This window comes from Octopus bimaculoides, chromosome 2 (genome assembly GCF_046866305.1).
Source record: "Octopus bimaculoides isolate indiv1 chromosome 2, ASM4686630v1, whole genome shotgun sequence".
Classification (NCBI taxonomy): Eukaryota; Metazoa; Mollusca; class Cephalopoda; order Octopoda; family Octopodidae; genus Octopus; species Octopus bimaculoides.
In genome coordinates this window covers 44786432-44800311 of record NC_142929.1, presented here as the reverse complement: position 1 = coordinate 44800311, position 13880 = coordinate 44786432, and the positions used below count along the sequence as shown (strand labels likewise).

The 13880-nt window shown below is 35.4% G+C and overlaps 1 protein-coding gene across 1 annotated transcript in view; it reads left to right on the top strand.

Annotated features, from left to right (window-relative positions):
* LOC106879406 (uncharacterized) overlaps positions 1 to 13880 on the top strand; it is a 148356-nt gene that overhangs the window by 76906 nt on the left and 57570 nt on the right. Inside the window, exon 2 of the mRNA XM_089338240.1 lies at positions 1822 to 3172. Coding sequence (XP_089194366.1) covers positions 1822 to 3172 — 1351 coding nt within the window. The remainder of the gene's footprint in view (positions 1 to 1821; positions 3173 to 13880) is intronic.

The window sequence follows — 13880 nt, the reverse complement described above, 5'->3', positions numbered from 1 at the left end:
CTCGGTGTGACTTTAGAAAGTCTAACATTTATCTAACCGATGACATTTACCAATTGTCTTCTCTGAAGCAAACAAGGATACTCTCAAGGTTTCTGAACCTAAATCTAAAGTATTGTATTGTTTTATTGTGCGTTTCTGAATCGCCGTACATATGCTTTTGTGGTAAAACACATACACACACACACACGTTATATACATACATATACGTACATACAAACGTACATATATATATATATATATATATATATATATATATATATATATATATATATATATATATATATATATATATATATATATATATATATATGTATATATATATATATATGTATGTATTATGTATATATGTATTTTATGTGTATGTATGTATGTATATATATATATATATATATATATATATATATATATATATATATATATGCATACATGCATACATACGCACGTATATACACACGCACACAAGTGCCAACGCACGAAATTTTCGGACCTTGAGCCACTCTGCTGCTTTTTCTAAATATTAATAATAATAATAATATATATATATATATATGGGAGAATATACAAATAATAACAACAGACGAGGACAGGTGGTGTAAATAACAAAAGTATATATTATATATATATATATATATATATATATATATACAAGTTAAAATTTAGGGTTCAGCAAGTATTGCTTCTCCACACACCGAAACTTTTTTTACACACTGAGCTACTTGGTAAAATTACTAATTATCAATTAATTATTGATTGTTACCCTATGTCTGTATGAGTATATATATATATATATATGAGGGTTGCTGAAAAGTTCATGACTTTAAGGGTTTTTCGAAAAAGTCTTGGCTGGAGTCTTAATCTTTCCAGTTCTGTTATAGGGCTTAGAAAATTTAAAGGGCCGTTGCAATAAGTGTGTGAATCTGAGAGGGGAATATGGTGAATAAAATCATAATTAACTGATCCTCCTGTGTTTTCCTTTACCCAGAGTCAGGAACTTTTCAACAGTCCTTCATGTGTGTGTGTGTGTGTGTGTGTGTGTGTGTGTGTGTGTGTGTGTGTGTGTGTGTGTGTGTGTGTTTGTGCCTAAAGAATGGATAAATATCCGTGGTTTGTAATTTAGGTACGAGCCTAGAAGATATATGGGGAGGGTTGTAGTCGCTACCATCGACCCCAGTCTTTACGTGCGTTTTATTTTATCAAAGAAAATTCCACAACTTGAGGCAGTCTTGCGTATGGACAATGCACTGATGGCTATAACAAACTGAAGAACTAAAGAAAGATACGCTTGTATTCAATGCGAAATATTACTATACACCCTGTTTAACTGGCCAGGTTAAGTGCATCACATATCACTGCAGCTTTTAAAGTTCAAGTTTTGTTATTGTTGTTTCTAAAGTATAATGAACTTATTTACGATTGACACTTATAAACTTCATATACTTATAAATTCAATGTTAATATTTATAGATGTTGGTGAATGCTTAATAAAATATAAAAGAAAACTAAATTGTTAAACCTTGTGGATTGCATTTTGTTACACAGGCTTTACTGATGACGATAACGGTGTGGACGTTACAGCTTCATATTTCGTTCTTTGGAAGTAAATGTTAGATATGTTGGTGACAAGCGATTTTGAACCAGAGGTATATTTCTTTAGAGTGTCAGCGATCATTTTTATTAATAAAGCTTTGATTTAATCCATAATTTGTTTTGAACTCATTTTTGTGAAGAATAAAAGTATATAAATCGCTAAGTTCCGTTAAATGCCTAATTTGTGTTTTTATTTTCTTGACTAAATTATGTTAATTTCTTTTTTCTTTCTAGATTTGGTTTTGGCAAGTCTATATGCAACAGTCTTTATGTTCGGCCCTATGCCCTACAAAATAATTGGTATGGAAGCAAACCTGAAACTGCAAATTGTCAAAGAAGTAGGTTCTTCCGATAACGTCACCAGTTTCTTGGAGAATAACACATCATTCAATATCTCAAGCGGTAAGAAAAAAGAATACTACACAACCTACCTTTATGAAGTCATTGTTTATGTGGTATTAGATGCCGAAGAAACATGCAGTTTGAATTTTGGCGACGATACTGAAGAAGAAGAAATAGTTTTTCCTGTTGGTTTAGGTTCGAGATCAATGAATCACGAGTATATAAATTCAGGATCATATAATATAACTTGTACGTGCACAGATATTGTTCGAGCAGTTGACGTGCCTATTCAAAGTACAGAGGACGATATTAGTTTTACTATTTCAGGCGACAAATATTATGATGGCTCTTCTGTTGCTCTTAAAGTTATGATACGAGCAAAAACCATTTTCGGGGAGTGGGATTGTGTCATATATATTGATAAGAAGAATCACGATCAAATTTCTATTAAGAAAAGGAAGAAGAAATCTAAGGACGAATTCACTACCGATGACACTGAGATCTTTATTAACGAGCCTGGATGGCATGAAATTGGTTTGGAATGTACTTTGGATGAATTCATGATATACAAATATGAAAACGTCTTTATTCAAGACAAATGTTTTAACAAAACTATCTTTACATTATATCCTCGTACAACAATTCAGAGTCCGTTCGTAATATTCAGAATTGACGAAAAAGTCAATCTTTCAAAATCAGATTTTGTTTTATGTAATTCAAAACCACTGACTTACGAATGGAAGCTTCAGAAAATGATTGAAGGTGAATTAAAAGATATAGAGCACGAAAATGTAACACTTGATTTAGAATATCTGGATTTTCTCCCTTATTCTACACACGGTTTGTACAAAATCGATTTGGAAGTAAGCAGTGGCGACAGGAAAATTTCCGATACTTTATATATCAAATTCAGCGAAGTACTAAAACCGTTATCATTTTTAGGCGGAGATATAAGTACGAAAAGTCTAGGAACCCCCTTATATGTATTGCACGAAATCGCTGAATATTATATGTGGTGTTATAGGACTACAAAACAAATATTAAATTTTACTGAAGATTCGTTACAAGTAAAAAGTGATGTTAATTACAACTGCTCCGACTTTACAAACGATACATATTACGATATACCAAACGAAAAGCCTGGAATATATCTCGTTAAAGTGATTGCTGTGTCTGATTTTGGCTTCAGAATTATACAGAAACATTTACAAGTTGATAATTCAACATTGGATATTAATATCAGGTACAGAAACAATCAATTATCCAATTAAGTTTTCACTTTAATTATTGATATATTTTTATTTTCTTAATTTAATCACATCACATTAGCTAACTCAGACAGGATTTGTAACCTCTAAAAATAATGTTGATTGGGTAGATTTTGTATTGTATATGTGGTGTTATAGGACTACAAAACAAAAATTAAATTTTACTGAAGATTCGTTACAAGTAAAAAGTTATGCTAATTACAACTGTTCCGACTTGTGTGTGTGTGTGTATGTGTGTGTGTGTGTGTGTGTGTGTGTGTGTGTATGTCTGTGTGTATACGTGTATACTTCTATACGCGCACACACACATACATGCTTACCTAAACACATAGATACTTATACGCATACATATATATAAGCATACATATATACAAATACTCACTCACATACACATACATATATACATATAAACAGGTAGGTATATATGTATATATATACGTATTTATCTGTATGTGTATGTATGTGTATATGCATGTATATGTATGTATGTGTGTGAATGTAATTATGTATGTGTGCATGTGCGTATGTATGTAGAAGTATGTATGTAGAAGTATGTATGTGTATGTGTGTGTATGTGTGGTGTATGGTGTGTGTGTGTGTGTATATATATATGTGTGGTGTATGGTGTGTGTGTGTGTGTGTGTATATATATATGTGTGGTGTATGGTGTGTGTGTGTGTGTGTGTATATATATATGTGTGGTGTATGGTGTGTGTGTGTGTGTGTGTGTATATATATATATATATATGTGGTGTATGGTGTGTGTGTGTGTGTGTGTGTGTGTGTGTGTGTGTGGCGACAAGGCAAAATTTCAGAAAGGCAGAATTTCGAGCTAACCATTCTGTCAATGAATTGTGCCATTTACTTCAGTGCTTCTCAAACTATCTGATGTGGCGTACCGGTAGTTTTTTTTTTCCAACGTGCCAGGGACCGGTATTATTTCTTAGTAATATTAATTTATACCGGAAACTATATATATAATTACAGAGATGTACTTGCATGGCAAGTGACATGATCTGAGATCGTGTGCTGGAACGAAAACAATTGCAGCGTGGAAGGTGTTTATAAGCCATTTAAGAAACACACAAAAACCGTTAGATTCACTCCAACATTCAAATTTGATTTGCCAAAATATTTTCATCGCTTTGAGACCGCGACCTCTTCACTGACAAAATTCCGTGCTGTCAGTGAACAGGTCGCGGTTTCAAAGCGACGAAAATATTTTGGCAAATTAAATTTGAATGTTGAAGTGAATCAAACGGTTTTTGTGTGTTTCTTAAATGGCTTATGAATATATATAATGAATATGATAAAAGTAGGCAATTTTTTTTTATCTTATAAACAAATAATACAATATTAATCACATAAGCATTTTATAAGCATTTTATAATGTTTCTTTCCTTTCTGGAAACTCACCGGAAATGGCACCGGTCCGCGGACCACCACTTTGAGTAGCACTGATTTACTTTATGTTTATCATCTTTTGTCTTTTACTCGTTTTAGTCATTGGACTGCGGCCAAGCTGGAGCACCGCCTTTGGAAATTTTAGTCGGACTAATCAACCCCAGTACTTATTTCTTTTTTTTAAAGCCCGGTACTTATTCTATCGGTCTCTTTCGCCACGGTGTCCTCCTATTCAACCGGGTATCGGATAGGTGCCTCGCCGGTAATTGCACAACCTAAAATTTTAAATCCAATAAGGCATGCACAGCACCTCACAGGCCCTCTCCACCCTATTGATATAATTCAGAGACAAGCCGGGGCCAGATATCTTATGCCAATAACAGTCGCAGGCCCAAGATTGTGGGAACGTCATGATCTCAACCGCAAGCAAAAGATCCATAATATGCTCCATGTCATTCCTTGCATATCTGGTTTCATATCAGAATGACCTCCTAGAGACTGAAAGTCGACTCGTGACCGAGCAAGACCACTTCCTAGGCCTATTTTACCCTAAGAAATATCTCAAGCTTCGACGTCCCATATGGCTTCCAAGGCCTCCAAGGGACTAACAAGGCATTCCACACTAACCACAGGACCCCGCCTCCCAGCAGCTGTCTGACCATTAAGATATTAAGACCTATAACACTAAGCGAGTTCACTGGTTGACGCATAAACTGTGCTACACAAAGTGCACAAGAGATCATGTTGAATACACTTTGGTAGACGGAGGGTCCTTTGTGGCCATAGCTATAACTGAGTAGGCCTACCTTTGAGAAGCAGGCACGATCACGCTAGCCATAAGAAAGAAATTCCCTCATGCCATTCTCAGGAAAAAGGTTTACATTCTTTACACATACATGGTGATTGTTCTATCTTCACGGATGATTACTGTATTTCTGAGCTTCCTCGTTGTCAATAGCATTTCGGATCTTTCCTCCATGACCTCTCAAATGACTGTTCAGTCCCACTGCAGATCTGTATGGTTTGAAGCTTAGGTGACAGACGAAAGCTGTAACTGCCACTGGAGAGATTCTGTGAGATATGATAACTGTGAACCGTCATGGATTTGCCAGCCCTTTCACACACTACACACGTCGAACCATCCGGTCTAGATGGAAGGGCGTTGCATACAGTTGGTCTTTCATTGGACTCCAAATGGTTGGCAAACTCAACCTCCGAAAGGAGTTCTCATTGAGGTTTTGATTACAGTCCCCGCCCCCGAAGCCATCGCTTTAGGATTTCGTGCTCAAGGTGACCATCTTCAAAAGTTTTACAACCTTCTCTTATATGCTTCTTCCACACAGCTCTTCCTATTTTGTTATAAATATTTGTGTTTATGTATGTATTATGCATGTGTATACATATAGTTATAAATATAAATATATCACAAATATCTGTATCTATCTTCTCTCCCTCTCTCTCTCTCCCTCTCTCTCTCTCTCTCTCTATATATATATATATATATATATATATATATATATATATATATATATACATTATAGATATAGGCGTAGGAATGGCTGTGTGGTAAGTAGCTTGCTTACCAACCACATGGTCCCGGGTTCAGTCCCACTGCGTGGCACCTTGGGTAAGTGTCTTCTACTATAGCCTCGGGCCGACCAAAGCCTTGTGAGTGGATTTGGTAGACGGAAACTGAAAGAAGCCCGTCGTATATATGTATTTATATATGTATGTGTGTATGTGTTTGTGTCTGCGTTTGTCCCCCCAACATCGCTTGACAACCGATGCTGGTGTGTTTATGTCCCCGTAACTTAGCGGTTCGGCAAAAGAGACTGATAGAATAAGTACTAGGCTCCTAAAGAATAAGTCCTGGGGTCGATTTGCTCGACTAAAGGCGGTGCTCCAACATGGCCACAGTCAAAAGACTGAAACAAGTAAAAGAGTAAAAGAGTATATATTTTATATGTATATATATATATATATATATGTGTGTGTGTGTGTGTGTGTGTGTGTGTGTGTGTGTGTGTGTGTGTACACACACGCACGCACGCACACACACACACTCATACTTATACGCACATGCGGGGACACACACACACACACACACATGATGTTCAATAATAATAATAATAATAATAATAATAATACAAATACATTGTTGATAATATAAACTAAAAATTATTTCAAAGTTTGCTTATATAATAATATTCTATTTTTCTGAGGGCGTAACTATACTGATTACAACGGTATTAAGTTGTTAGTTGGGCTGAAGACTGCACACATTTATAGGAAAAAAACATAATGAAATTATTTGACAGTCATATCTTTCTCAAGAATATTAATGGTATATGTGAACTGAACCAGCTACTACCGGAAATCATATTTCAGATCAAAGACTCGGCTTTATGTCGTGAGAAAATAATAAAACAATTTAGTTTACTTTATAGTACTTCTGTAATATGCAAGGCTCTGGTACATCAGAACGTAGTTTACTTTATAATACTTTAGCTATATGCAAGGGTCTGGTACACCAGAATTTAGTTCATTTTATAGTACCTTAGTAATATGCAAGGCTCAGGTACACTAAAACCAGTATGCTCTGGGTTAGATGTCTTATATCAGCTGTCCTCAGTCTCTTTTTTGCACCATAGACCAGTTTCATGTAACAATTTTTTTCCACCGACCGGAGTATAATGTACCTAACAAAACGCAATAAAGTGTATAATATATAATTTAATTCGATGCACGTGGCTCGGTGATTAGGATGTTAGACTCGTGATCGTAAGATTGTGGTTTCGATTCCTGGTCCGGGCGATGTGTAGGCCCATCCAGGTGGGGAATATATACGACATGGAAACCGCGAAACTGGCCCTGTGAGTCTACTCAACCCGAGAACGAAATTTACAGCTATGTAATTTAGTTATTACATATTAGACATATTAGATATAATACATATACAATGAAATAGCATCCAACTGCAGACTGCGATAGTCAATGAAACAGAAATACAATTTTAAAATCTATTCTTTCTGTGGGCCCGGTACCAAATGATACACGGCCCGGTACTGATCTGTGGCCCGATGGTCGGGAACTCCTGCCTGACAGTACTAGAAGTTTTGGTTTCGACCTTGTATATCTTCAGTATAAAATCAAATGAAGTCGACTTTGTATCATATCCCACTCATGGAACTGGAGGATTCTATAAAACTGATATTTCTCTTCCTTACAAATTTTTAACCTTGTCCCTAATTTTAGATATACTGAATGGGCAGAATCGTGTAAAATGCATCGGACAAAAATGCCTTGTGGTATTTAGTTAAGGTCACTTATGTCCTGACTTCAAATCCCACTACGGTCAACTTTGTCTTTCATTCTTCCGGAGTGGACAAAATGAATCAATTTTAGAAATCAATATTTAACCAATATAATTTCTAATTTATTATTATTTCGTTCTTTTTTTTTTCTTCTTCAAATTTTGTTACTCTGTTACTATTTTTGTGCTATTTGCTTTAAAACATCATTAAAATTTTAAAGTAAAAACAAAGCAAATACTTGTTCCAGTGAGAATTCAAAGTAAAACTAATGAAACAAGTGAGGGAAAATTAAAACTAAAAACATATTGATAACAGCATTCCAACCGTTTGCTGTACTTGACTGCCATTAGTAGCCAGCGATTTAAGTGACTCGATGAATTAAATATCTTTGTCAACGAGACAAATTATCTGCTACTGAAATGTTTCTCCAAATGTTATATCGTTGACTGGTTCATACCAAATGCATCATGATAGAGATATGTATCTTCGAACCGACAAATTTTTATATTATACATAAAATGTATATAACGTATATATAAAGAATTAATACCGGCTATTACCAGATACAATGTCTTCAATGATACATACATGCATACATACATACATACATACATACATACATACATACATACTTACATACATACATACATACATATATATATATATATATATATATACTTAAGACTTCATGCACATTCCATCTGCAAATTAAGAACCTAACGATTGTTAAGTATTTCTGAGCTTCCTGAAACAGCTATCGAGTTAAGGAGTTATGTATTCTCTTTGTAGTATTCTGTAATTTTTATGATTTATGTAAATATATTCGTACGTGTGTGTGTTTGTGTGTGTGAGTGGGTGTGTATGTGGGTGCGCACGTGCATGTGTTTATTTTTCTGAATACAGATAGATAAACATACGCGTCTATGTTTATCTATCTGTCTGTCTGTCTATCTATCTATCAATTTATACATACGTACACACAACACACAAACACACACACACACACACACACACACACATATATATATATATATATATATATATATATATATATATATATGTGTGTGTGTGTGTGTGTGTGTGTGTTTGTGAGTGTGTGTGTGTGTATGTGTGTGTGTGTGTGTGTGTGTGTGTGTGTGCGTGTGTGTATGTGAAATACGCAAATTTCTAATTTATAAATGTTATATATATAATCGTATCATATATATAATGCAATTGACAAAGAAATTATACAAAATCTTGGCACTCTTTAAAAACTGTTCTGTGTCGTAGAGAAATCGTCGATCCCTGTTCACCATAGTCAATAAATTATCTGGACGGTTGGCATAGCACGAAAGCAGGAGGAGAGGTTGTTGATCTCAAGCTTAACGTTTTTCTAATTCTTAGAGGAAAGACCTACAGAGATGGTTCCGCCACATTGGTTCACAGTGCAGCTTAAAATGTTCCAAGAGAGTGGGAGGGATATCGAGCCTTTCTAACAAAATCGTTTTAACACTGGTCCTCCTGCTACGCAATGCACCGAGGTTCCTATACATACAACCACAGCAGACATAGATTAGCATTGGTCGCCTAGACAAGTGGTTGTCTTGGATAAACTATCCGAATACCAATGCTCTAAGACAGCACAAACCACCCAGTTCTCGATTGGTACTATATTTATTGTCTCCTGGAATGAGGAACAGTAAAGTTGACGACAATGGGTTAGAATAATTGCTGCTAGACATTTGGTCCTGGCTTTAACGATTCTGTTGATCAGTCGACGTTTAATGAAACAAAATTAGATCGAAGTCACAATACTTTTATTGTCATACTGGTATGTTCTCTCCCAGCAGTTACAAGGCCAACATTGTTTTATAGCAGCATTAAAGATATTTGCTAATATAGAATCTCCTTCCCACTCTCCTTTTCTCTCTCTCTCTCTCTCTCTCTCTCTCTCTCTCTCTCTCTCTCTCTCTCTCTCTCTCTCTCTCCCTCTCTCTCTCTCTCTCTCTCTCTCTCTCTCTCTCTCTCTCTCTCTCCCGTCTCTCTACTTTAATATACAAGCATACATGCACAAACACACCACACGCACACACACACATATAAATTCGAGCAGTCTTGATCCAGTAATGATTATGATAATTGTGTATGTATGTATATATACATATGTACATAAATATATATATATATATATATATATATATATATATATATATATATATATATATATATATACACACATACTTACATATACTTATGTATACATATACATAATATATATACATATATATATGTATGTACGTATGTGTGTATATATATATATATATATATATATATATACACACATATATATGTATATATGTATGTATATATATATGAATGTATGCATGCATGTTTATACATACATACATATGCATAAACATATATATATGAGTATGTATGCGCGTATGTGTGCGTGTGTTTGCATGTATATAAGTATGTATATGTAAGACAGTCCGACGAAAGCTAAATAGCCGGAACTTGATTGTATCTGCAAGCCTTTTCCTTGTAAAAATATATATGCGTGTCTAACGCGGGGATGTATGTTTATGTGTGTACGAGATAGATAGGTAGGTAGATAGAGAAGGAGAGAAAGGGAGAGAAAGAATGAGAAAGAAAGGAGAGAGAGTCAGACAGATAGACAGACTGACATACAGATGGACGGGATGTAAATGTGTGTTTTAGAAAGCTATGGCTGTACGTTGTAGAATACCTGATGTCTGCTTTAACATACTCTGGCATTCTAATAAAGTGTTGAGAATGTATTATTTTCGTTTCGATATTGTGTTCCAAACCATTTCATCAATTTTATAGACATTATAAAAAAAAAAAAAAAAATTTGAAGATCGATAACCGAAAGCGTCTCATTAGAAAAATCGATAACGTATATTTTTCCCATCGCAGCATATCATAAATCTATTTTAAACAACGACAATAACAATGCTGTCGACAACGGCGACGATGACACCAACAATAGCAACTACAATTACATCACTACGTGACTATTTCTACCCCCACTAGATGTCAAATAGAAGCAACACACCTACGAAATTGAAAGTTCAAATAATTAACATAGGAATAAAGAAGTATTACTACAGTGAAATTATGTCGTTGCCTTTTAGACAGAAACTTCAATTTATACTCATACGACAAGGATAGCTGATGTAATTCGTTGCCTGGTTTTTAACGCCCTCATCATAGGGTAACACCAGCTCTCAGCAGGTTAGATATTAAGGGTCTCCATTCGATTTTTTTCTCTCTCATTCTAACACATTCACCTTGTAATATTTTTGTCCTGCCCCAAGGGCGGCGAGCTGACAGAATCGTTAGCTCGCCGTGCAAAATGCTAAGCGGCATTTCATCCGTCTTTATGTTCTGAGTTCAAATTCCGCCGAGGTATACTTTGCCTTTCATCCCTTTCGGGGCAGATAAAATAAGTACCAAAAGGCACTGGAGTCGATATAATCGACTTACTCCATTCTCCGAAATTACTGGCCTTCTGCCAACATTTGAAACCAATATTTTGGTCCTATTCTTGATGTTATCAAACCAGTTTGCTTTAGTTCTCCCTCTCAAGCATTTGCCATTTATCTTTCCTTCTAGTAAAAGTCTTTGTATAGCCTGTGCTCTACGTGATGAGAAAAAGCCTCCTAGTTAATGGTGGTAGCTGATTTCCTGTTGCGTTGTTTTTAGCCATTTGGAGATGAGAAAGAGAACGACAGCGTTCAAAGAGCGAGGATTATGGGTCTGGGAGAAGACGAACTTTTGCAGACAGTTCAGCCACTAGCTTTTGAGCGAATTTTTTCTTCCTCTATGCTAATATCTGCGTGCAAAAATTGTGGAAGCCATGAAGAGTTTTGTGTATTGGGGTAACATTGGCAATGATGGCTTCAGTGAGAGATGGGAGAGATATTCTCGACGCAACTGTTGGTAGTGGGAGAAGTTTTGTGAATGTCTGAAACAGCTGAATTAAAAACAGAAACAGTGAAATGAGAAAGAGAGTGCTTGAGCCAAATTAATTGGATATTGTTAACATCGAAAGGGACAGTTTGGAGCAGTGTGGTAAAGTCGATTCCATGTAGGCACAGGCACCACTTTTGGAGTATAGTATGTACAAAATACAGATGGCATTGTTAGGTTATAGCTAGGATACAAGAAATTTTTGTATGAAGCAAATAATATGTGGTTACTGTATTTCTAGGAAGTGATGGATAGTTACTAAGGTTGAAAAGAAGATCACAGATATTAGCGTAGACGAAGAGGAATTCTCTCAAAAATTTTCTTTCCAAATTGCGCAAGATCTTTTTCATTGTAAGGGCACAGTTTGTATAGAGATTGGGGAAATACTAGATGGAAAATGAGGGGTAGGGGGAGATAAGTGGAGAGAGAGGGAGAGAAAGAGAAAAACGGGTTTAAAATGTGATGTATAATAAGAGCTGGATTTAGATCTATAATTTAGGGTTGGAATCGTAGTAAACAGGCCATCAACAGCTGTCTAACGTAGGAGGAAATAGTTGAGAAAGCTAAAAGAAAGCTTACTTCATAATAATTGAACTACTGAAATTAAGAGAGAGGAGAATTCTTAAAGACAGAACTGAACTGGTGCAAATATTAGCGAGTAAAAATCATGGCTACAGAAGTGATCACAGATTTAACAAAATGATTAACATTCAAGTAAGCAAAGATGTAGAAACAAAATAATTTCTTAAATAGAAAAAGAAGCCATCATTATTAGAATAGCAATTGATTAAGTAGAAAAAGAAAACAAAGAAACCTTGATAGTAAAACAAGTGAAATACTATGCAGATCCTCAGTAGTATAGTGAAGACACAGGTTGGTGTGAATATTTACTTGTGAAATTTTTGAAAGCAGAAGTAAACTCAGATTTAGAAAAAAAGATTCCCAATAGATTTAACAAAGTTTTTTTTTTCCTAAAGACACCCACCCTCTCCGAAGTTTCTTATTGCATGCACCAACAACATTGGCATCACCAGCAATACCCAAATAAATGTGCTTTCTACATGGTCTCTCTAACTGGTAGACAGTAATGTTCTTAATCATAGGTCTGCTCAATCAAAAATCGTACGTCTGTCCTACTCAAGCAAACATGATCAACGACATAACTGTTATGACCACTCGTCTTTCTATTATCAAGCATATTTTGGATAACATTCTTTAAGACAATAAGCTGTGATTTGATGGAGATTTAGTTGCTATTTTTAGTAGATCGACAAACCACGCAAAGGATCATTCATTTGTTCGTCCCTATAGTTGTAAATGGGTTCGGTAACATTAGGAAATACAATAAGTCGGATACAAAATATGGCTGGAACGGTTAATGAAGACAGTCGTGTTTTGAATAAGAATGCATGAACGGAGTGGTGTTCGTCGAAATGAAGAACAGCATAAAGGGATTGGTTCATGATTTCAGTAGGGAGTCAATGTGTAATAATATAAAAGAGCAGTTAAAGATATCAGTTTTAATTAATGACTGGGTGCGATTGTCACGTTTAATATTGGCTTCAAATTTTGGCACAAGGCCAGCAATTTCGGGGGTGGAAGTAAATCGATTACATCGACCCCAGTACCCAACTGGTACTTATGTTCTCGACCACGAAAGGATGAAAGGCAAAGTCGACTCCCAGCGGAATTCGAACTTAGCGGCATTTTGTCCGGCTTTATATACTGAGTTCGAATTTCGCTGAGGTCGACTTTGCTTTTAATCGTTTCGGGGTCGATAAAATAAGTACCACTTTTGCACTGAGGTCGATATAATCAATTTAACCCCTTCTCTAGAATTGTTGGCCTTGTGCCAAAATTTGAAACCAATATAAAAATACCAGTGGATAAGGAGGAAGAACATAATGAAATGACGTAGTCACAAGATGGATCCTTTGTTATTTTCTTTTATTTGTCGACTGGTTTCAGTGATTTAGCTACGACCTTG